At 47.1% G+C, this 26001-nt stretch overlaps 1 protein-coding gene across 3 annotated transcripts in view; it reads right to left on the bottom strand.

The window, feature by feature from the left end:
• The window catches only part of LOC309546344 (beta-arrestin-1), a 302331-nt gene that overhangs the window by 83296 nt on the left and 193034 nt on the right, over positions 1 to 26001 (bottom strand). For all 3 annotated transcript variants that reach the window (XM_082245973.1, XM_082245971.1, XM_082245972.1), the window contains exons 3-8: positions 23187 to 23247; positions 17050 to 17094; positions 13531 to 13727; positions 9959 to 10018; positions 7350 to 7417; positions 228 to 363 (exon numbers count right to left, since the gene is read on the bottom strand). In XM_082245973.1, coding sequence (XP_082102099.1) covers positions 228 to 363; positions 7350 to 7417; positions 9959 to 10018; positions 13531 to 13727; positions 17050 to 17094; positions 23187 to 23247 — 567 coding nt within the window. The remainder of the gene's footprint in view (positions 1 to 227; positions 364 to 7349; positions 7418 to 9958; positions 10019 to 13530; positions 13728 to 17049; positions 17095 to 23186; positions 23248 to 26001) is intronic.

Consider the following 26001-nt stretch of genomic DNA (forward strand, 5'->3'; position numbering starts at 1 on the left):
AGAGGGAGCATAGTGGGGGGGAGCACATTGGGGGAGGGGGAGATCAGGGGAGCATGCAGGGGCCCAGAGACAGCAGAACACAAGTGAATTGGATAGGAGGAGTGGCGGGGCAGCATACAGAGGAACCAATCTCCTCCTTATTCTCATCACAGGAACCCTTGGTGAAGACAAAGTGCTATCGAAAAACCCATCCTTGGACTGGAGTGACTCACTGATAAGAAGATTACCTCTTTATCCAAAGATGCCTCCAGATGTAAGGGTTTATCAGACATCAGGAACTGTCTTGTGGTTTCGGCCATGGGCTGCGGTCCTGGCCTCTCCGGAGCATACTGGACCTTGCGGATCACTAAACGCACAGAATTCCTATAAAGACACAAAGAGGAGAAATAAAGACGAGGTCCCCCATTATTCCCATTGGCTCATGGCTCATATTCTCATTTTACATGGCTGTAACCCATTGGTGCCCAACATTTACTGTACCTCCAGGGGATGTTGCCACACATGTAGTGGGCTGTGAATGCTCATAGGAAGCAAGAATTAGATATTTTGGAGGTTTGATGTTCTGGGAAAAATCTGAGAAAGCCTTATATGGCTTCCTTGAGGACAAATCAGTTGGGAGAAGTTCGTGTGATTTTTAACAATCTTATAGAATCAAATGGTCACCATCTGATATTCAAGGAACAAATATTCCCTTAAGGTGAACTGTATACTCTGGAGCATTGATAGACCGATATCGTTTTTTTTACCGCCGATACCGATACCGATATTTTGGTCATTGGATATCGATATTGACCGATATTGGCCGATATTTTCGGACATTAATTTTTTTTTTTTTTAAATGTTTACAGGTTCTGTGGTGGAGGGATCTGGGGGTAAAAGACCCCAAACCCCTCCTCTGCACTTCAAAATGGCAAGTTTGGCTGTTTTGAATGCTGTAAGTTTTTTTAATTCGGCGCCACCAGTACCCGGAAGTGATGTCATGTCATGACATCACTTCCGGGTACTCGGCGGTGCCGAATTCAAAGAAATGGAGACCCAGTCAGATGGCGGCGGTGCAGATGGAGACCAGGTCAGACAGTGGCGGTGAAGGTAGGATGCCCAGGTCTCCCGGTGGGACAGGAGACCCGGGCGAGCCGCGGAAGGCGGCGGCAGAGGGGGGGGGGGACGTCCCCTCCCGCTCCTTGGAACGACAGCCGAGCGTCTTCTCAGCCGCATCGGTTGTCATTACAAGACGGGTGGCTATGGCTATGGCTGTCGGCTATGGACACCGGTACCGGGGTGATGCCTCTAGCTGCCTGGGGTGATGCCTCTATCTGCAGGCATCACCCCAGTACAAGCACTTTCCCGAAATATCGGCAATATCGGTAAATCCAAAGGCCGATTCCGATATATCGGGCAAAGTGCATATCGGCCCTCGATATATCGGCTTTGCCGATAATCGGTTGATCACTACTCTGGAGTATTACCCTTCTCTTCTGTTGTAAATAAACCACGTATGTCTTACATCACTTCCCCAAATGACTGCTAAATGGGAGGGTCTGTCTTCAATATCACCACCCGAGCAATGAATCTCAGGGTTGTAATAAAAAAGAATAATTATCTACATCACATGAAGTGTCTTACAGAGTATTCCAGCCAAAATTACTCCATTGACTTTAAGGCATGAGTCTATTATAGGAAGCAAGAACCCAGGGGGACTTTTATAAAAATCTACTAGAAAATGTGCTCATTCCCAGGATGGGCAAGGCTGGAGTGGTTAGAGTAAGGGGTAGGGGGGCATTGGCTGGGAGTGGAGTAGTCTGGGCAGGTATGGACCAAGGATGATTGTCTGAAGGTGGAGTGATCTAGACGGTGAAGGGACAGGGAGGGGAAAGCAGGCACTTGGGTAGAGGGAGTGATCCGAGTCTGTCATTTTATGGTGGCCAGGGACAGGGGAAGGAGATCAGGCTCATGAGACTGAACCTTATTTGGAGGGGGGTGACTAAGCAAGGAGTTACAAACCAACATAGAGGTACGTTGCCTGGGAATTGCGTGGTCTAGGCCGGGGTGGGGAAAAGAATAGAAGAGCAGTGGACACACACATAAGTAGGGTGAGTATTTGGGGTCTGTCCTCCTTTGGTGGCCAGGGACAAGAGAAGGAGACCTGACAAGTGGTTGAGGCGGGGATGGGGACAGATTTAAGAGAGCAGGCACTTTGTTAGGGTGAGTGATTGGAACTTGATATTTTATGGTGGCCAGAGACAGGGGAATGAGGTTGGTCATCTAGGACCTTAGTGGTTTGGAGGGAGTGGATGAGCAGGGTATTGTCCAGTACTTTTTATCAGTCTAATTGGTCTGCACAGAGGTGCATTGCCTGGGAGTGAATTGGTCTAGGCAGGGGAAGATTAAAGAACGGAAGAGCAGGCACCTGGGTAAGAGGAGTGATTGGGGTCTGTCCTGTTGTAGTGATCAGGAACAAGGGAAGAAGACCTGGTACTTGGAACCACAATGGTTTGGAGGGGGTAACTAAGCAGAGGGTTGCACAGTCATTTTTTAATAGGGCTGGACAGAGGTGCATTGCCTAGGACTGGAGAGGACACACACTTAGGTAGGGTGAGTGATCGGGGTCTGTCCTGTTTTTTGCAATCTAACTGGCCTGAACAGAGGTGCATTGCCTGGGAGTGGAGTGGTCTAGGCAGTGTGGGGACAGCCATACGAGGACACAGAGTAAGTGATCGGGTTCTGTCCTGTTTTTTGCAATCTAACTGGCCTGAACAGAGGTGCACTGCCTGGGAGTGGTGTGGTCTAGGCAGGGGTGGGGACAAGGATAGAATAACAGGCACTTGGGTAGGGGGCGTGATCACAGCCTGAGGTTGCACAGTCATTTTTTTGCAGTCTAATTGGCCAATAAAACAGGAGAGGTTGGCAGTGGAAGAGGAGGAGATATCTCTATAGGAGGCAGAACCCCCATTGGCTAAATGAAACACTAACTAAGGTATTATCCTCACTAGGAAAGCAAAAATGGGCTCAGTAGACATTTAAAGCCCATTAAACCAATGGAGCTTCACCATTACCAAGGCACGAATTGGGCTTTCACCGAAAACAGTACCAGCACTTTAGGTGATGCCTGGGCTGACACATCGGATCATGTTTATAAAGAAGGGATTGTGACATTCATTAAACATTTACTGCATGGGAATCTTCCTAGTGCATGTGTATTATATCAGTGGTTGATTCACCTGGAGTAAATGTCACGTTCTCTGCTGTATAAACATTCTCTATAATAATAGAAGAAGTTGGTATTTTCCTATTTCTGTTTGCTCTCCGGGGAGTAGGGCGCCTTTGTCAATGTAAACACATTATACATGATCATTTGTTTTATGAATAATGGCAACGCCGCGAATCGCTCTCTCCAGAGCGCAGTCAGCATGTTATGGAGACGCCGGGGGAGGAGGGGAGGATGAAGTCATGTGGAGGGAGATGAAGCTTTGCAATTAGCAGCAGCAGAAAATGCACCTCCGCCCAGGCAGGAGAATAGACACAAGAGCCATGAATGAGGTCAGCGGTGGAGCGGCCCGTGTCTTTTCTATGGATACGAGATCGTAATGTGCATGCGGGATACAAAGAAGATCTGTTACATCATTACATAGATAGTCTGGAGGAAACAAAGACATGTCCATCCAGTTCAACCAATAGAAAAAATAAAACCTCCATATACAGAACCCTTTACCCACAGCTGATCCAGAGGGGGCAATTTCCTGGGAAAGCTGGTGGGCTCCAGTGCCTTCTGATGTGAATGGGTCTACCTGGTCTGGACATGGGCTGGGCGATGTCAGTGCCCCCTGAGAGTTGGTCACCCCAGGGTTTTTTTGTAATATCACTTGGGTGTGGGAACCCCACTGTGAGAAAGAGCACACTGCCACATCAACTACGTGTTTCTTTTTGTGCACAGCGCCTCTTTGGCAAAGTCTGGGGCAAATTTTGCTACCAAGCCTAGCAAATGCACTGGCGCTATTTATTCAATTTATGGTTTTGCCACTTTGCACTTTTGTCAGTGTATCTTTTCACTAAGATGGAGGGTGGGGGTCCTCGGGCCTAGCCTGAAGTCTAGGGGGAAGATGTGTGGCCATCAGGTTTATTCCTCCCCTGCCGGGGGGGGACTCTCTTCGGGGGAGCCCCTCACCTAGTACTCGCTAGACGGCTTCAGCTGGACCAAGTTGAGTCAGGAGACTTTGTGCCTCGGGGGGGGGGGGGGGGGGTTGCAGGGTAGAGTCCTACTTCCTCGGGAGGTGGACTAGAGAGACACCTGGCCTTAAGTGCACCTTTTTGTGTGTGTTTTTTTTCTACGTGCACTTTTTTTGCACACTTAGATGTTTAGTTTTTGCACATTACCACAGGTTAAAAAAAAGAATAGACTAGTAGAATATTCCTGGGGAGGAACGGTGCTCAGCCTCTAGTTTTAATATTAACAGAAGTGTTATCCAAATGTTATCCAAATGGGGAGGAGTGTTATCCAAATGGGGAGGATACTTGGTAAGAGTGGGGTTTGGCCTTCAGGGATAGTATAAGTACAAGTGTAATCCAAGCCATTGATTGGTAGAGTATTCCTGGAATGGCGGGCCTCAGTCTCCAGTCATAGTATAAGTACAGAAGTGCTATCCGAGCAATAAACTGGGGAAGGATACTTTGGAAGAATGGGGTTTGGTCTCCAGTGATAGTATAAGTTCAGAAGTGTTATCCGGGCCATACTCTGGGGCAGCATACTTGGGAAGAGTGGAGTTTGGCCTCTACTGATAATATAAGTACAGAAGTGTTATCTGAGCCGTAGACTGGGGAAGGATACATGCAAAGAGTGGGGTTTGGCCTCTACTGATAGTATAAGTACAGAAGTGTTATCTGAGCCGTAGACTGGGGAAGGATACTTGGGAAGAGTGGAGTCTGACCTCTACTGATAATATAAGTGCAGAAGTGTTATCCAAGCCATACTCTGGGGCAGGATACTTGGGAAGAGTGGAGTTTGGCCTCTACTGATAATATAAGTACAAAAGTGTTATCTGAGCAGTAGACTGGGGAAGGATACTTGCAAAGAGTGGGGTTTGGCCTCTACTGAAAATACAAGTACAGAAGTGTTATCTGAGCCGTAAACTGGGGAAGGATACTTTGGAAGAATGGGGTTTGGTCTCCAGTGATAGTATAAGTGCAGAAGTGTTATCCAAGCCATACTCTGGTGCAGTATACTTGGGAAGAGTGGGGTTTGGCCTCTACTGATAATACAAATACAGAAGTGTTATCCGAGCCATACTCTGAGGCAGGATACTCGAGAAATGTGGGGTTTGGCCTCTACTGATAATACAAGTACAGAAGTATTTTCCGAGCCGTAAACTGGGGAATGATACTTTGGAAGAATAGGGTTTGGTCTCCAGTGATAGTATAAGTTCAGAAGTGTTATCCGAGCCATACTCTGGGGTAAGATACTTGGGAAGAGTGGAGTTTGGCCTCTACTGATAGTAAAAGTACAGAAGTGTTATCTGAGCAGTAGACTGGGGAAGAATACTTGCAAAGAGTGGGGTTTGGCCTCTACTGATAATACAAGTACAGAAGTGTTTTCTGAGCCTTAAACTGGGGAAGGATACTTGGGAAGAATGGGGTTTGGTCTCCAGTGACAGTATAAGTTCAGAAGTGTTTTCCGAGCCATGCTCTACAGGAAGAGCGGGGTTTGGCCTCTACTGATAATATAAGTACAGAAGTTCTTTTCAAGCCATAGACTGGCAAAGTATTCCTGGGTAGGACGGGCCTCAGCGTCCAGTCATAGTATAAATACAGAAGTGTTATTCAGGCCAACGACTAGGGGAGGACACTTGGGAAGAGTGGGGTTCGGCCTACAGTTATAGTATAAGTACAGAAGTGTTATCCAGGCCATAGACTGGGCCGGATACTTGGGAAGAGTGGGGTTTGGCCTTTAGTGATAGTATAAGAACAGAAGTGCTATTCAAGCCATAAACTGGTAAAGTATTCCTGGGAAGAGCGGGCCTCAGCCTCCAGTCATAGTATAACGCAGGGCTTTTTTTCAGGGGGAACGCAGTTCCGGCATCTCCGGTCTGAATGTATGCAATGGCAAAGGGGTGCTGGGGTCAGTAGGGTGAGGTGAATGGCCTATTGATTCTGGCTGCTGGGGGATCTATTGTTGCTGGGGTGGATCTATTGTTGCTGGAGGGCATTTTGTTGTGTCGGGGGGGGGGGGGCATTGTTGCAGTGAAGGATTTATTGTTGCTTGGGGGAACTATTTTTTGGGGGGATCTATTGTTGCTGATTCCAGGGGATCTATTTTACTGCTTTTTTAGCTATCATTAACAAATTCCATACAAATTACCTGGAACCACAACATGATACTTGGTTCTGTATTCTCTAAAAGGGGGGGGGGGGTACTGGGAGGTGGGTAGGGGGTGAAACCAAAGGACAGCGCTCGGAGGTGGGTAGGTGGTTGAGACAAGGAGTGACTCGGAAGAGGGGAGTACCTACACCTATTCATGGAGAAAAAAAGCCCTGAGTATAAGTACAGAAGTGTTAACCAGGACAAAGACTGGGGGATGACACTTGTGAAGAGTGGGGTTCGGCCTACAGTTATAGTATAAGTACAGAAGTGTTAACCAGGCCATAGACTGGGCAGGATACTTGGGAAGAGTGGGTTTTCGCCTTTAGTGATAGTATAAGTACAGACGTTCTATTCAAGCCATAGACTGGTAAAGTATTCCTGGGAAAGGATGGCCTCAGCCTCCAGTCATAGTATAAGTATACAAGTGTTATTCAGGACAAAGACGGGGGTGCGGGGGGAGACACTTGGGTAGAGTGGGGTTTGGCCTCCAGTGATAGTATAAGTACAGAAGTGTTTTTCTCAGGCCATTGACTGGTGCATGATACTTGGGAAGGGCAAGGTTCGGCCTCTACTGATAGCAAAAGTACAGAAATTCTAAAATAGCTATAGACTGGAAGAGTATTCCTAGGGAGAGAGGGGCTCAATCTCCAGTAATAGCATAAGTACAGAAGTGGTGGTAGAGCCATAAACTGGGAGAGTATTTCTGGGAAATCCAGGTTTGGCCTACATTGATAGTATAAGTACAGAAGTGCTGTAAAAGCCATAGACTGAAAAAATATTGCTTGGAATGCAGGGGGGCTCCAATGAGAGTATAAGTACAAAAGTGCTGTCTGTCCCATAGACTGAAAGGTGGAAGAGGTGTGGAGTTCCGTCTTCAGTGGTAGTATAAGTACAGGAGTGCTGTTGTGCCATAGACTAGGTATATATCATACCCCTGAGATGATTTGATAAGTAACATATTATGAATTATACATAAAACCCAGAAATATATTTTTACCTTTTATGGATTTTCTCCTCCAAGGTCTCGGCACAGAAAGCCTTCACTTCATAGTCCACACCACAGGCCTGGGGGACCGAGAAACAAATGTCATCCACAATCTCCTTATAACAACAATATATCACTCTTCAAGTCCCCATTGTCTTACAATAACAATGCATTACCCCTCAGAGTCCATACTGTCTAAATGATAACAATGTATCAACCCCTGAGAGTGCCCACTGTAGCTGTAGCCCAGCATTGTAGGTTTTTTAATTAAATTTGCTATCAGCTAATGTTTACTCCCCCACTATACAGTGAGGAATCTTCCCCCACTGCATACCAATGCCCTCACCCCACCCTTACCCCACTGAGAAACTACACCCTTCTCCGACTGAACACCAATGTCCCTTCCCCCCACTGTACAATAATGTCCCTCCCCAACTGAACACCAGTAACCCCTCCTCAATTGTACAACATTGTTTCTTCACCTACTGAACACTAATGTCCCTCCCTCACTGAATAACAATTTCCCTCCCCCACTGAGCACCAATGTCCCTCCTCCATTGAGAAAAAATGTCCTTCTCCCACTGAGTAACAATGCTTCTTCTGCACAGTGCACCAATGACCCTCCCCCTGAGCAACAAATCCCACCCACTGAACAATGTTCCTCCTCCACTGAGCACCAATGTCCCTCCTCCACTGAGAAAAAATGTCCTTCTCCCACTGAGTAACAATGCTTCTTCTGCACAGTGCACCAATGACCCTCCACCTGAGCAACAAATCCCACCCACTGAGCAACAATGTTCCTCCTCCACTAAGCAACAATGTCCTTCCAGTGAGCAATAACGTCCCTCCTCCGCTGAGCATCAAAGTTTCTTCTCTCCATTTTAGCAATACCCCTCACTGAGAACCAATGTCCCTCACCCACTGAGTAACAATGCTTCTTCTGCGCAGTGCACCAATGACCCTCCCCCTGAGCAACAAATCCCACCCACTGAACAATGTTCCTCCTCCACTGAGCACCAATGTCCCTCCTCCACTGAGAAAAAATGTCCTTCTCCCACTGAGTAACAATGCTTCTTCTGCACAGTGCACCAATGACCCTCCACCTGAGCAACAAATCCCACCCACTGAGCAACAATGTTCCTCCTCCACTGAGCAACAATGTCCTTCCAGTGAGCAATAACGTCCCTCCTCCGCTGAGCATCAAAGTTTCTTCTCTCCATTTTAGCAATACCCCTCACTGAGAACCAATGTCCCTCACCCACTGAGTAACAATGCTTCTTCTGCGCAGTGCACCAATGACCCTCCACCTGAGCAACAAATCCCCTCCACTGAGCAACAATGTCCTTCCAGTGAGCAATAACGTCCCTCCTCCGCTGAGCATCAAAGTTTCTTCCCTCCATTGTATCAATACCCCTCAGTGAGAACCAATGTCCCTCACCCACTGAGAAACAATGCCCTTCTCCCGCTGAGCAACAATGTTTCCTCTACCCACAGTACAATAATGTCTCCTCCCCCTCTCCCCCACTGTACACCAATGCCCCCCCCTACTGCACAATAATGCCCCCCCCCCAACAGAGCACCACAGTCCCTCCTCCACTGAGAAAAAATGTCCTTCTCCCACTGAGTAACAATGCTTCTTCTGCACAGTGCACCAATGACCCTCCACCTGAGCAACAAATCCCCCCCACTGAGCAACAATGTTCCTCCTCCACTGAGCAACAATGTCCTTCCAGCGAGCAATAACGTCCCTCCTCCGCTGAGCATCTACGTAAGTTTCTTCCCTCCATTGTATCAATACCTCTCACTGAGAACCAATGTCCGTCACCCACTGAGAAACAATGCCCTTCTCCCACTGAGCAACAATGTTTCCTCTACCCACAGAACAATAATGTCTCCTCCCCCTCTCCTCCACTGTACACCAACACCCCCCTACTGTACAATAATGCCCCCCCACCCAACAGAGCACCACAGTCCCTCCCCCAGTGTTCAATAATGTTTCTTCCCCCACTGAACAACAATGTCCCCCCACTGAGCACCAATGTCCCTCCCCCACTGGGAAACAATGTCTTTCTTCCACTGAACAACAAACAGTTTCTTTTCCCCATTGTACAAAAATGAATCTTCCCCCACTTAACACCCATGCCCCCCTATGCTTGGTTTCTTCAGGGAGGAATGCTAATTCCAACAATCCCCCTTGGTAGCGGGAACTCCAACCTTGGCATGGCACTGGAAATTCAGACTTCGGTGAGCGGATCCGTGACGAGCGAGTGAGTCTTCCCCCCCCCTTTAGTAAGCCTCCCCCCCAGTAAGACCCAGGGTCCAGGCTTCCATCCCTTTTATAGCACACAGGACCAGGGGGTCAGACCCAAGAAAACCACCAAGAAAAACCCAGCAAACACAATTAACTCCAACCTTCCCAAGCGGGGCAGCATTAACCACTACCTGCCTACATGCCTCTTTACTTATAGGCACAGGTCTACTTAGCCTAATGGTAAGTCTGGTCCTGCAGAACTGTAACAACCACACCCATGTCCTATCAGCATTTCCAGGTGGAGAATCTACATGTGTTACCTCATACCCCGCCACCAGCGGGCAGTACCTCTATTAAATATATAATATACCTTTCCAGTGTCCTCAGGACCTGGCTGAAGTGTGACTGAACAGGGGAGGTTTGGTGGGATCTGTAGATAGGCGAGAAAAAAAACTAATAATATAGACAAGACATCATCCTTTGATAATAATAATTATACATGATGAGATACGTGGAGAACAATTTTACAAAACGTCTGTAGTTTCAGGTCATTGACTTTTGTAATGAATACAACAAGTAAGGGAGGAGTAATGAAGTAAGAGTGAAGGTATTTACCAAGCCGGCCAGAATAACTCTTCCAATACCGAGGGCATAACTACACCAAGGCAACTAATGAAAGCCCTAGTATCTCGTGGATTTGCATGGCCTCGTTATTGTATCTCTCTTTGGAAAAGCTCCTTTTTTCTTCTCTTCAGGATAGGCACCTTATGCAAACCAAATTTTTTTGTTTTTGGACTGAGTTGAAAAGGGTTAGTGCAAACAAAGAAGTTGGACCGCATTTGGTTGGTGTGGTTATGAGTAAGCGATTATCTATATCGTGAAACGCGTCAACCTGGCATGTCTCTCAATGCACTGTCTGTATGGATTCGTTATGAGGAATAAAAGACATCTTTGATTTCACATTTTCCAAGTGCGGTCCAACTTCTTTGTTTGCACGAGTTCTGGATGGCAGATCTGACCAGTACCGGTTTACTCAGCCTCACCTGAGCGGCGTCCTTCTCCTATTTCTATGGAAAGGGTTAGACCAGCCTTTCTAAACCTTTTCAACACAGAGGAACACTTGTAGTCAATTTCTCGTTTCAAGGAACCCCTGCTAAAAGTTACTATATCTACAACCCATGATACATTAGTCTGATGGTTAGTGGGAAGAATGCTCCTTACACTTGTAGTCATTGGGAAGAATTACCCCCCTACAGATAGCTAAAAAGATCAATGGAGACAAGGGGAACTTATCTGAGAAGCAGAAATGGCTCATTGCTCAAGGAATTATTGTTATATTTTTTGGCAATTCCAGGGGCGAGATCTTCATAGTTCTCTTAGTTTTCTATGTCCTTATTCACCTTGGGGACATGATGTCCACAGTTATGTCAACAATTCCCAGTTTTTTATCATGTCACAATGTCCATACAATCAATCAAATAAACGGTGAATCCACGTGTCCAAAAGAATCTTGTGCAAAACTTAATTAGTGCTTTTGTGATTAGTGCAATCCCACCTCCACTATAGACCCACTGCTGGGTCAATCACAGCGTTGTATATACACAGGGACCTTCAGATAGTAAAGGCTATGGATAGCCTATCACCTCCAGAGGGATTCTCACCGATAAACATAAAGGAAGAGATCTAGTGCTCTCTGTATGGCTGCAGTAAACCGCTTTATTGAATAAAAGGAATGGTACTCACAAAGGTGGCGCTTCCAAAGCGCATAGCAATCAGCATAAACGGTATCTAGGAAGAAACAGCTTCCAGCACGCAGGCTCTGTCCCCTATACGCGTGACGTCGAAGCCCAACCACAGGCGTTGACTAACTCAGTAAGACCCCTACTGAGGAAGTCAACGCCTGTGGTTGGGCTTCGACGTCACGCGTATAGGGGACAGAGCCTGCGTGCTGGAAGCTGTCTCTTCCTAGATACCGTTTATGCTGATTGCTATGCGCTTTGGAAGCGCCACCTTTGTGAGTACCATTCCTTTTACTCAATTAAGCGGTTTACTGCAGCCATACAGAGAGCATTAGATCTCTTCCTTTGTTCCCCCTTTATGTCTATCGGTGAGAATCCCTCTGGAGGTGATAGGCTATCCATAGCCTTTACTATCTGAAGGTCCCTGTGTATATACAACGCTGTGATTGACCCAGCAGTGGGTCTATAGTGGAGGTGAGAGACCAATTCACCTGGTGGTGGGATTGCACTAATCACAAAAGCACTAATTAAGTTTTGCACAAGATTCTTTTGGACACGTGGATTCACCGTTTATTTGATTGATTGTATGGACATTGGAACATGTATGGACACTGATTTTGAATTTTTTTACACTATGTGTGCACATGACTGGCAACACTACTTTTTGGTTTATTTAGTTTACATTGTGTGGTTTAGACACTTTTAGTGTGTGCAGCCGGTCTTTATATCATTTGTTTATTGCACCATTCACTATTGATATTTTTTTTGCGCTGATAGTTTTTGTTATATATTATATCATGTCACGTCCAAAGGTACTGCTAAAAGGGGTCCTAATAATGTCCCAAACTTAAAGACGTGGATGCAAGGCACTTGGTTCAGGTGCTTTCTGCACCTTTATTTTGTCTGTTTCTGAGCCATCATAGTTTATTGAGGTTATTTTAATACTACCCTCGTTTTGTATATAAGCTCTACTTTATTTCCAGTTTTCCCTGTCCCCATTCACCTTAGGGACATGGCGATAAGGCTATGTCAACAACTCACAGTTCACAGTGGGTCCAGAGAGAGGGGTTGCTGTGTGCCATAATGTATCACAGGGGGTGCAGGGTAATGTCACGGGAGTACAGGGCCAGGGTCACAGGGGGTATAGGGACAATATCACAAGGGGTACAGGGTCAGTGTCACAAGGGGTACAGGTTCAAGGTCACGGGGTGTACAGGGTCAGGATCACAGGGGGTACAGGGTCGGGATCACAGGGTGTATAGGGTCGGGATCACAGGGGGTACTGGGTTGGGATCACAGGGGTACAGGGTCAGGGTCAAAGAGCATGCAGGGTCATGGTCACAAGGGGTACAGGGTCAGGGTCCCAGGGGGTACAGGGTTACAGGTGGTACAGGGTTAGTGTCTCAGGCATACAGGGTCAGAGTCACAAGGCATACAGGGTCAGGGTCACAAGGGGTACAGGGTTAAGGTCACAGGAGGGCCAGGGTCAGGGTCACAGAGGGTACAGGGCCAGTGTCACAGGGGTACAGGGTCAGTTTCACAGGGGTACAGGGTCACTGTCACAGGGGTACAGGACCAGTGTCACAGGGTTACAGGGTTACAGGGCATACAGGACCAGTGTCTTGGGGGGTACAGGGTTACAGGGCATACAGGGTCAGTGTCTCAAGAGTACAGGGTCATGGTCACAGGGGATACAGGGTCACAAGGAGTACAGGGTCAGGTTCATAGGCTGTACATGGTCACAGGGGGTACAGGGTGACAGAGGGAACAGGGTCACAAGAAGTACAGGGTCATTGTCACAGGGGTACAGGATCAATATCACAGGAGTACAGGGGTCAGGGTCACAAGGGGTATAGGGTCACTGTCATAGGGAATACAGGGTCACAAGGAGTACAGGGTCAGGTTCACAGGGTGAACAGGGTCACAGACGGAACAGTGTCAGGGTTTCAAGCGGTATGGGTTCAGTGTCACAGGGGGTACAAGGTCGGGGTCACAGGGGTTACAGAGTCAGTGTCAACAAACTCTGCAATCCTTAATGATACAGTGATATATCTTCACAGGCACACAATTTTTTTATTTTGAATTTGCCTCAACAAGCGGGGCCCCCTTCCACTCCCAGGCCCCGTAGCAGCCATGTGTACAGCTATGGCTATTGCTACGCCACTGCTAAAGACTCAGAGGTCACAATGATCCTCCTCCCTACCTCAAAGGTGAACGGGTATGCATGCTCGCCCAACTTCTTGATCAAACGTTCCTGCAGTCGAGTCAGCGGCTTCTTCTCCTCCGGGACCGGTGGGAAGGCCTGGATGTTGGCAACAAAAAGGTCTTTGCGGAACGTCAAGCCCAAAACATCGAGATCCTCCCGGCCATAACGGAATGCGCAGGTCAGAGTCACAAATACTGGAGGAAACAAATACATAAAAAACAAATTATCTTCAGAACTGAGGACACACCAAGCTTTAATTATAAACCTCTGACTCGTCTTTGGTTTTCTAAAGACACAAAAATGTTAATTTTCCCCTCTGAAGTTTAGGAGGTTGTGTTGGAGGAGATCTTGTGATCGGGACATTTGGGGTACGTTCTAATTAGGAGACTTTCTGGTGTGTAATTTAATTTTAGATTCATCACATGGAATTCATGGGAACTTCCATGTCTAGTAAGCAAACAATCAGGTCATATTTATAGTATAGTATAGTATACTCAGGGGTATGAGTGGAACTCACCAATTTCTGCTGCAAAATTTAGGCTGGCCCCCTTTATATGTTTAAAGTGGACCTGTCATCAGATGTATTAAGCAGCGTGCACAGTAATGTGCCAGGTATTTATTACCCCTCATAGAGATCACAACACTCCCCCCTGACAATGCCTCCATTTACTTTCCTCTCTAGAAGGCCACTGCTATCGTTGTTCAGGCATCATCCAAATACACCACAACGCAAAGTAACTCACTACGGTGCGATATGGTGCGCCGTGTTACAAAGAAATAGTACATGTACATTTTTTAGTGGACTATGGTTTGGTAGGCTTCCATGCAAATGGTTGCTTTAGTACCTCCATTGATTATCTTGGAGAGAAGGGGTTAGGGGTACAGAATACCCCAAAAGAGCAAAAAAATTCCTCTGCGCGGCAAACTTCTTCAAGAATTGTCTAAGTCCAGGTTGTCAAATATCTTCCAGTTTTTTTAGACCTGTGCCATAGACCAGTTTAGCTTCTTCAGGTTCTATGGGTCTCTGCCATAGACCAGCATAGACTGTTGAGGTTCTTTTGACCTCTGCCATAGACAAGACTAACTTAGATTCTTCAGGTTCTTCTGGCCTTTTTCATAGACCTGCTTTTGACTCTTAAGGTTATTTTGGCCTCTCTATTTTGCCATTGTAGCTTAGACGTTTTCGGTTCTTTTTACCTCTGCCGTAGACCAGCTTAGGCTATTTAGGTTCTTTTGACCCCTGCTATAGACCGGTTTAGATTCTTCGGGTTCTTTGGGCCTCTGCCATATACCAACCTAGGCTATTTAGGTTCTTTGGGCCTCTGCCATATAGCAGCCTAGGCTATTTAGGTTCTTTGGGCCTCTGCCATATACCAGCCTAGGCTATTTAGGTTCTTTGGGCCTCTGCCATATACCAGCCTAGGCTATTTAGGTTCTTTGGGCCTCTGCCATATACCAGCCTAGGCTATTTAGGTTATTTGGGCCTCTGCCATATAGCAGCCTAGGCTATTTAGGTTCTTTGGGCCTCTGCCATATACCAGCCTAGGCTATTTAGGTTCTTTGGGCCTCTGCCATATACCAGCCTAGGCTATTTAGGTTCTTTGGACCTCTGCCATATACAAGCCTAGGCTATTTAGGTTCCTTGGGCCCCTTCCATAGACCAGCTTAGGCTCTTTAGGTTGTTTTGACCCCTACCATAGACCAGTTTAGATTCTTTGTGTAGCACCCTACAGGTAGGTGCTAGGTAAATGCATATTGGCCTTGTCTGCCTAACAGCAGGGCTGTGATTTATTTTGGCAGGGTGTCATGGTTTCCAAACGTGCCCACTGAGAGGGAAGTCTCCCCACTGGCTCCTGTGAGAGGCTTCTCATAGGACAGTGGAGGAAGCCAAATCAGGGGGCACATCCAGGCTGTATCTACCCCAGAAAGCAGGATTGACTGCAAAGGATTCTGGGAGTGGGTATAAGTTTGGGGGAAGTGCATGGCACGGTGTCTTTGGCGGGAGCAGAGTCCCAGGAGGGAGAGTACGGCTGTCTCTCTCCTCCTGTCTGAGGAAGCGGATAGTTCGGGGTGTCGCCTGCATATCCAGAGGGTGCTGAGTGAGCTGAGGGGATCCGGTGTGCCGAGAATCTGCGGAGAACGAGAGGGGTCCAATCCCAGAAAAGCCTACACAGGTCGTGAATACTGAGGATTGCCCCTGGTGGTGTGCCTAGTGTCAGAGGGGACCACTCCGGAAGAGATTCTGCGATCCAGTCATCAGCTAGCTGTAAAGGGGGTACCTAGGTTGAGGACCCTGAAGTTACAGAGGGGGTACATAGTCAGTGGACCCTGGAGAGTTCAAGCTCAAGGGGGTACCTGTAGTTTGGCCCTTAATTGTACAGAGTGTGTGTTAGTTGCCAGCACAATTGTACAGAGTTCTACTTCATACTACCTCCAAAAGCAGAGGACAGTATTCAGTGACTTACACAGCTAAACAGTGTCAGGAGTTCTAAAAGTATTCAGTCCTGGATCTTCTGGACTAAAGATCGAGGATCCAGCACTTCTGTGTTCAACAAGTTATTCTCGGTGTTAGTGAGCGTTGGCTGGCGCCGGCTGGCGTCCAAGAAGCGCCAACGGGCATTTTTCAAAGATTAAGTCCCAATTGTGTATAGTTAAGCCTCAAGGAGTATCCCACTCATTCCCTTCTTCCATCCCCTAAATACAATAAAGACCACAAACAAAGATGCCGGAGTTGTCGCTGCTTCAGCTGTCACACCCAGGGTTATGGGCTGGGGAAAGTACCAGTACTAATGGCAGACCCACATGAGGCCAAGGTCCTGGAAATCTTGCTACATTTGGGCCACTGCCATAGACCAGCTTAGATTCTTCAGGTTCTTTGGGCCCCTGCCATAGATCATCTTAGACTTTTAGGTTCTTTGGGCATCTGCCATAATCCAGCATAGAATCTTAAGGTTTTTTTGGGCCTTTGCCATAGACCACCTTAGACTCTTTGTTTTCTTTTCACCTCTGGTGCAGTTCAGCTTTGAACTATTTAGGCCTTTGTCACAGGGCCAGTGTAGATTCTGTAGACTGAGACAGGTGGCTACCTTGCTGATGCTTGGTCCTCTGCCACCGGCCAACTTAGAATTTGTTGGTCTCTCTCTACCATAGGCCAGATTGCTTTCTTGGGTCTAGATGGGCAGCCAATAGAACAAACCTCTTCTTCTTTCTGGCTTCCCCAACCAGGCAAAGGCCTGGAAGGCATGAAGGAGCCTTCTACAGAAACCTCGGAGACAAGGATCTTTCTATGAGGTCACTCCAAATATTTATTATCTTTCCCATCCCAAATCACTGGCATTAACCCCTCAATGTTTGGCTGACACAGAATAAATGTTCATAATCCCATAAATTATTCTACATACTGGAGAACACTCAACAGGCAGACGCAATCAATGTCCTGGGCTTAGGAGAAACCCATAGAAAGCGTATTATTATAATGGTGACCCTAGAAGAGGATTAATAGAGAACATAGATTACCTTTCCGCTCCTTCAGATATTCGGGATCAACCAAAACAACACCATCTAAAGGAAGGAAAAAAAATAATTCTTGTGAGCTCCAAAGAGAAGGAGAGAGAGGATAGAGAGCAAAATGAGTTTAGGAATAAGAGAGAGAGTAAGAGAGAGGGGAGAGAGAAAAAGGAAAGAAAGAGGCTGAGGATTGGGGGGGGGGGGAGATAGAGAGAGATTGAAAAGAGAGAGAGAGAGAAGAAATTAGATTGGAGGAGAAGATAGAAATGGAAGAGGGAGAGAGAGAGAGAGAAAGAGAGAAAGAGAGTGAGCGGGGGAGAGAAAAAGAGAGGGAGAAAGAAAGAGAGATAGGAGGAGAGATGGGAGAGGACTAGAGAGATGGGAGAAGAGAGAAACGGGAGAGGGGGAAGAAGCAGGAATGAGAGGGGGGAGAGAGAAATAGATTGGAGAAGAGAGAGATGGGAGTTATAAAGAGGGAAAATGGAGAGGGAGAGAGAAAAAGGGAGTGAGAGATGGGAGAGGAAGAGAGAAAGACATGAAAGGGAGAGAGAGAAAGAGATGGGAGAAGACGAGAGAGATGGGAGAAGAGACAAAACAAGAGAAACGGGAAAGGGGGAGAGAAAAAGAGAATGAGAGAAAGAGAGATTGGAGGCAAGAGCGATTGGAGAGGAGTTACAAAGAGAGAAACAGGCGAGGGAGAGAGAGGGAGAGATGGGAGAGGGAGAGAGAAAGAGAGAGTGGGAGATCAGAGAGGGAGATAGAAAGAGAGGGAGAGATGAAGGAGAAAGAGAGAGATTGAGAGATGGGAGAGGGAAATATAAAGAGAGTGAGAGATGGGAGAGGGAGATAGAAAGAGAAAGAGAGGGAGCAAGAAATAAAGTGAGAGATGGGGGAGGGAGATGGAAAGCGACTGAGAGATGGGAGAGGGAGACAGAAAGAGAGTGAGAGATGGGAGAGGGAGATAGAAAGAGAGTGGGAGTTGAGAGAGGGAGAGAGAAAGAGATGGGAGAGGGAGATAGAAAGAGAGTGAGAGATGGGAGAGAGAAAGAGTGAGAGAATGGAACAGGAGAGAGAAAGATAAATAGGAGAGGGAGAGAGAAAGAGAGTGAGAGATGGGAGCGGGAGATAGAAAGAGAGGGAGAGAAAGAGAAGTAAGAGAGGGAGAGACAGAGAGTGAGAGACATGAGAGGGAGATAGAAAGAGAGTGAGAGATGGGAGATAAAGAGAGAAATATGAGAGGGAAGAGACAAAGGGAGTGAGAGGGTGGGAGAGGGAGATAGAAGGGAAATGAGAGAATGAGAGAGGGAGAGAGAAAGAGTGAGAAATTGGAGCGGGGGAGAGAAAAAGATAAATAGGAGAGGGAGAGAGAAAGAAAGTGAGATATGGGAGAGGGAGAAGGAGAGAGAAAGAGACGGGAGCAGAAAGAAATTGGAGAGGGAGAGAGAGAGAGAGATGGGAGAGAGAAGATGGGAGCAGGAGAGAGGGAAATGAAAACTGGAGAGAAAAAGAGAGATGGAGGAGTGAAAGAGAGAGACCCAAAAAGAAAGGAGAGTAAAAGAGAGATGAGAGATGGGAGAGGGAGATAGAAGGGGAATGGGAGATGGGAGAGAGAAAGAGTGAGAGATTGGAGCGGGGGAGAGAAAAAGATAAATAGGAGAGGGAGAGAGAAAGAGAGTGAGATATGGGAGAGGGAGAAGGAGAGAGAGAGAGAAATGAGAGGAGAGAAACGGGAGAGGAAGAGAGAGAAAGAGAGTGAGAGAGATGGGAGAGAGAAGATGGGAGCAGGAGAGAGGGAAAGGAAAACTGGAAAGAAAAAGAGAGATGGAGGAGTGAAAGAGAGAGACCCAAAAAGAAAGGAGAGTAAAAGAGAAAGAGACAGGAACAAGAGAGAAACACGAGAGGGAGAGAGAGCTTTATAAATTTGAAGTATTACATTTTAAAATACGTTTTTTTGTAAAGAGGGGATGTCAATGGTCACATACATTGGATATCATACTCAAGTTATTGTCTTCAATTGAAGACATAGACAAGGATATCAGTATAAAAATGACACAGCCCTGCTCCTATACTAGCCGTATACATTTCTGTGCTCTCTCCAGTATACCAAAACATTCATAAATCCAAACATATAAAATTCAACAATGTGTTTCCTATCTCAAGTGTATACTGTATATATGTATATATATCTATAATGTGATCAGTGCAACGGTCTTATTTATTAAGTCCACTCACCAGTAGTTGACTCTTAGAGTTAGAACGGCATGCTAATATCCTGATATGATTTGGAGGGTCTCTCGCTTTAAATCTTCCTCCATTCCTCCAATGTTATGGCCATTGCAATGTGTTCATGTCATAAAGAAGCAGAAGAGAGATCTCCATAGCTTAATACCGTTTGACTTTATTTTAAATATTAAAAGCAATTACACTTACAATTGTAGCTATAAAACAAGCGTGTGGTATTCGGTCGGATCACCACCACGGCATGCGTTCACACTGCTGGAAATCACGTCACATTGCGTCCCCCGCTTGCTTTTAATTATTTAAAATAAAGTCAAACGGTATTAAGCTATGGAGATCTTTCTTCTAAATCTTTATGACATGAACACATTGCAACGACCATAACATTGGAGGAGTGGAGGAAGATTTAAAGCGAGAGACCATCCAAACCATAATAGGATATCATATTAGCATGCCGTTCTGACTCTAAGAGTCAGAAGTCGGTGAGTGGGAGTATAGGCGGGGAGTATAGGTGGGGAGTATATAGGTGGAGAGTAGAGGCGGAGAGTATAGGCGGGGAGTATAGGCGGAGAGTATAGGCGGGGAGTAGAGGCGGGGAGCAGAGGCGGGGAGTAGAGGCAGGGAGTAGAGGCGGGGAGTATAGGCGGGGAGTAGAGGCGGGGAGTAGAGGCGGGGAGTAGAGGCAGGGAGAATAGGTGGGGAGTATAGGCAGGGAGTATAGGTGGGGGAGTAGAGGCGGGGAGTAGAGGCGGGGAGTAGAGGCGGGGAGTAGAGGCGGGGAGTAGAGGCAGGGAGAATAGGTGGGGAGTATAGGTGGGGAGTATAGGCCTTGAGTATAGATGGGGAGTATAGGCGGGGAGTAGAGGCGGGGAGTATAGGTGGGGAGTATAGGTGGGGAGTATAGGCTGGGAGTATAGGCGGGGAGTAGAGGCGGGGAGTATAGGCGGGGAGTAGAGGCGGGGAGTATAGGCGGGGAGTAGAGGCAGGGAGTATAGGTGGGGAGTATAGGTGGGGAGTAGAGGCCGGGAGTATAGGTGGGGAGTAGAGGCGGAGAGTATAGGCGGGGAGTAGAGGCAGGGAGTATAGGTGGGGAGTATAGGTGGGGAGTAGAGGTGGGGAGTATAGGCCGGGAGTATAGGTGGGGAGTATAGGCGGGGAGTATAGGCCGGGAGTATAGGTGGGGAGTATAGGCGGGGAGTATAGGTGGGGAGTAGAGCTGGGGAGTAGAGGTGGGAAGTAGAGGCAGGGATTATAGGTGGGGAGTATAGGCGGGGAGTATAGGTGGGGAGTAGAGCTGGGGAGTAGAGGTGGGAAGTAGAGGCAGGGAGTATAGGTGTGGAGTATAGGCCGTAAGTATAGGCGGGGAGTATAGGCGGGGAGTATAGGTGGGGAGTAGAGGTGGGAAGTATAGGTGGGGAGTATAGGTGGGAAGTAGAAGCAGGGAGTATAGGCGGGGAGTATAGGCGGGGAGTAGAGGCGGGGAGTATAGGTGGGGAGTAGAGGCAGGGAGTATAGGTGGGGAGTAGAGGCGGAAAGTATAGGCGGGGAGTATAGGTGGGGAGTATAGGCGGGGAGTAGAGGCAGGGAGTAGAGGCAGGGAGTATAGGCCGGGAGTATAGGCCGGGAGTATAGGCCGGGAGTATAGGCGGGGAGTATAGGCCGGAAGTATAGGCGGGGAGTATAGCCGGGAAGTATAGGCGGGGAGTATAGGCGGGGAGTAGAGGCGGGAGTATAGGTGGGGAGTAGAGGGGGGAGTATAGGCGGGGAGTATAGGTGGGGAGTATAGGCGGGGAGTATAGGTGGGGAGTAGAGGCGGGGAGTATAGGTGGGGAGTATAGGCGGAGAGTATAGGTGGGGAGTAGAGGCGGGGAATATAAGCAGGGAGTAGAGGCGGGGAGTATAGGTGGGGAGTATAGGCGGAGAGTATAGGTGGGGAGTAGAGGCAGGAAGTATAGGCCGGGAGTATAGGTGAGGAGTATAAGTGGGGATTCGAGGCGGGGAGTATAGGTGGGGAGTAGAGGCGGGGAGTATAGGTGGGGAGTATAGGCGGAGAGTATAGGTGGGGAGTAGGGGCGGGGAGTATAGGTGGGGAGTATAGGTGGGGAGTAGAGGCAGGGAGTATAGGCCGGGAGTATAGGTGGGGAGTATAAGCGGGGATTCGAGGCGGGGAGTATAGGTGGGGAGTATAGGCGGGGTGTATAGGCAGGGAGTATAGGCGGGGAGTATAAGCAGGGAGTAGAGGCGGGGAGTATAGGTGGGGAGTATAGGCGGAGAGTATAGGTGGGGAGTAGAGGCAGGAAGTATAGGCCGGGAGTATAGGTGGGGAGTATAAGCGGGGATTCGAGGCGGGGAGTATAGGTGGGGAGTATAGGCGGCGAGTATAGGTGGGGAGTAGGGGCGGGGAGTATAGGTGGGGAGTATAGGTGGGGAGTAGAGGCAGGGAGTATAGGCCGGGAGTATAGGTGGGGAGTATAAGCGGGGATTCGAGGTGGGGAGTATAGGCGGGGTGTATAGGCAGGGAGTATAGGCGGGGAGTATAAGCGGGGAGTAGAGGTGGGGAGCACGGCACTGCGGATCTGGCACTATGAGAGACACATCTGCACCAGCACTTTGATTTACACTTATTATATACTGTATATGGACTTTATAAATTAAGACTGTTACACTGGCACTTTGAGTTTCTCTGATCACTATATATATATATATATATATATATATATATATGTAGCACCCTCCTAGGTAGGTGTTAGTGAGAGAGTATAGTTTTTGGCTCTGTCTGCCTATCAGAGGAGCAGCAGGGAAATCTGTATTGCTTTCTGCCTACCAGAGAGCAGGATCGGTTAGTGAGGTCTGCTCATTGTGCTCAGTATGTGATTCATTGAGTCTAGAGAGTGTTTCACACTGGTCCAATAGGGAGACATGTTGGACAGTGGGAGGAAACCTGACCAATGGATACATAGGCTTTGATACAGTCCTGGTGGTTGGTAGAGACAGGCTGTCTCGGTGCATTCTGGGATACTGTATAAAAGCCAGGAGCACATGTGCTGCAGGGTCTTTGGCTGGTGAACAGAGTCCTGGAGGGAGGGGGTGGTGGCTGCCTCCTCCTCTGTAGCAGTGGCACATGACATCAGAAGGTCATTCTGAGGGCCCGAGGAACGGGGCTAAACCCAGAGGTCCAGGAAAGCTGACTGAGGGGGGAGACACCGAAGACCCTAGAAAAACAGTATCGTGAGTACAGGGAAATCGTGTCAAGGGGCCTGACCTGAGGGGGGCCACCCTGGTGTAGGATAGTCAGTGGACAGGTTTCAGGGGTCAAGAAAGAGGATACTAAGGAGAGTGTCCTGAAGATAATTTGAGTTCATCAAGTCATCTGGAAAGAGACTTAACCCTAAATCCACCTGTGGCAAGCCTGGCTGTATCAACAGAGAGATGTCTTTCAAATTTTGTGCATAGTTAATCTGGAGTATCCCACTAATCCCTTCTCCCATCCTTAATTTATAAAATAAAACACAAAACAACTACATAGCCCTGGACTAATTATTGACTGAGCCAAGAAGTAAATTGATAGACTGTAAATGTCGGAGTTGTTAATGGTAATCCAGTACAAATATATACACACTCACACTTTATATGATTGGAAACCCATTATTGAATTTTACATGTTTGGATTGATTAATTTTTTGGTATAGGGGAGAGAACTTAGAAATGTACATGGTTGGTATAGGAGCAGCACTGTGTTTTTTTTTTATATTGATCCAATAGGGTTATATGAACCCAATACTACAGTAGCAGCTCCAAAGTTCACAATAACTCATTTTATCATTTGGTTAGCACAGTTAGAATTTAGCACAGACCATAGCGTGGGTATGTTACCACGATTAACCATCAATGGTCAATGAAATACTCACCAACGGGATCCACAACGTCAATGTGATCCACAAAGTCCCTCTTCCCCAGATATACAGTGAGCTGAAACGACACAAAGCAACCATATTATAACAGATGGTTCATGTGTAGAGTATGCATGTGTGAATGGAGCAAAACAAACACAATTATCAGGCTTTTTCCTGGTTGAGTTTAAGTTTTCTCATTGATTAATAAAAGAAAATAACAAACTTGGCCACTAGATGGAGCTAAGTATCAGTCTTATGATACTTAGCCCCATCTAGTGGCCAAATCTGGTATTTTCATTTTTAAATCAATGATTTACATTTAACCAGCACAAGAAGAAATATGCTGATAACATTTGTTTTATTTTTTGTTTGCCCCATTTCCACAGAACAAATGTAAATCCACTTTCACAGTGCAAATTTTCAATAAGTGCAGGTGACAGGTATGTAGAGAGAAAAAAATTAAAGAAAATAAAAAAGGTGCAGTGGTCTGCTAACAAAAATTGCCCCAGTTTCGGCCAAAAGGCCAAGCCCACGAAGTGACATGCAGAAAAAGCAAGTGTTGTGGCCTAGTGCCCTTTCTTACAGTGGGGTCCCAAAACCATAGTGATTCTAGGAGCACCCCCAGGATGCCACTCCCAGCAGTCTCTCTGCCTCCCCAACCTCCGGCCTAGACAAAGTAGTACCACTCGAATCAGGAGGCAATGAGCCCCCCGGAATCCTCCACAGTAGGGAAGTGCTACCAACCTCCACCTTACATGGTTGACACTCAATTCAGATTCCTTCCCACAGGGATGATCCCTCAGGACCTTCATCATACCAGCAGGGATACCATACAGCCAGCCATCCCAGAGTGATGGTGGAGCGCCCCTACTGGATGCCAATAAGAACAGATACTACACTTGATCTTAGCCAAAAGACCAATAGTGCATAACTTGGAAGTGGATAAGAGGATCTTGAGCCCTGATGATTCCTAATAGGTTTACTTTTTAATGATGTAATCATCCAATGTTATGATGATAAAATAAATGTAGAGAATCTGAATATTGGGCTGGGTTGTGGTAGGGATGAGTGAATTAGGAATTGAAGTGCTGCACTGCAATGTTCAAGTCCACATACAAGTTTATTCAAATGATCAAATGTTTCCAAAGCCAACACATTTCAAAGGCTGCACCTCTCTTCATCAGTGCTAAAAAATAATATTCTTTAAATTATTATAAAGCGGGGACTGTGCAGTCCCTGGAGAAGATCTAGGACCAGTATTGACAATGTGGTATAAGACTTTGTAGGGGGTTCTGGGGGTGGGCAGGTTATTTAAAAGACTTAATGAACTTTTTTTGTTGTTTTAGATGTTACAAAAAAGTTGATTTTTTTTAGCTATCTGTGTACAATTTAGGAGACGTTCCTTCACTTACTGTCCTGAAAATATAAAAGCAAGTTAGAGCACATCTTTTTTTTTTTTTTTTAAACCCGTGGCGTGTGAAACACACTCAAAAGACTTACACCCGGTGCATAAAAAAGTGCACACACGCAAAACGTGACAAACACAAAAAGTGCTCAGGGTGTGCGAAAATAGTCTTCCCTCCGAAGAGGTAGGACCCTAACCTCGATCCCCGGGGCGCAAGACTACTGACAGGGACTAAGGTACTTCCTATGGTCTGCCTGGCCGAAACCAGACAAACCCCGTTCTTCAGGGGGACTGCTGGAACAGCCCACCCCAAGTACTAGGTGGGGCTCCCCCGAAGGGAGACCCCATGAGAGAGGGTGAACTAAGCCAGAAGGCCATATTCACCCCCTTCCCAAGACTCAAGGCTGGGCCCGAGGACCCACACCCTCCAAGCCGTGCAGGAAAAAGAGTGATAGTGTAGTGACACAACAACAAAGAAATAAAAACACACAAACAAAAAGGTGGGGGAAGGGGAAGGGGAAGTGGGATAAGTGCTATGGTGCCATGTGAGGTACCAATGCAGGCCTTCCGGCCGGAATAAAGAATTCCTCTGGTCCGAACCAAAAGGCCTGTCCCAAGAGGCAGGTGCAAAAAAGGTGTGTATGGTGCAGTGACCAAGGTGCCGAAAAACTCAAGGCGAGCTGCCCCTCACCAGTGAGAAAAATTTTTTTTTTTTTTTCCGTAGCGTGTGAAACACTCAAAAGACTTCACCCGGTGCATAAAAAAGTGCACACACACAAACGTGAGGAACACAAAAAGTGCACAGGGTGTGCAAACAAATGGTCTTCCCTCCGAAGAGGTAGGACCCGAACCTCGATCCCCCGGGGCGCAAGACTCCTGACAGGGATTTAAGGTACTCATGGTCTGTCTGGCCAAAACCAGACTGACCCCGTTCTTCAGGGGGACTGCCGAAACAGCCCCCACCGAGTACTAAGTGGGGCTCCCCCGAAGGGAGACCCCATGAGAGAGGGCAGACCAAGCCAAAAGGCCATATCCACCCCCTCCCAAGACTCAAGGTAGGGCCTGAGGACCCACACCAGTGAGAATTTTTTTGGTTGAAAATGTAATCTTTATTTGCATAAAAGATATACAAAAAACAATACTTTTGTCGGGGTACATTCTCCCCTGTACTGCGACGCAGCGCATAAATACACTACATTACAATACATTTCCGGTCATACTAATAAATACATTCAATCACATACATTCATTCTGCGGTATGATGCCTGATGTGGTGTGCGGAGTAAGGATACCCCGTGCCATCACATCATGCATGACGCCGCAATACCCCTGAAGCATGAAACTAAATAACAGTGTCTATACGTTACGTTACTCAAACTGTATCAATACTAAAACATTTCAAAAAAGCAACAGGTGTGATGGGGG

The sequence above is a fragment of the Pelophylax lessonae genome (assembly GCF_965119305.1).
Source record: "Pelophylax lessonae genome assembly, chromosome: 2".
Classification (NCBI taxonomy): Eukaryota; Metazoa; Chordata; class Amphibia; order Anura; family Ranidae; genus Pelophylax; species Pelophylax lessonae.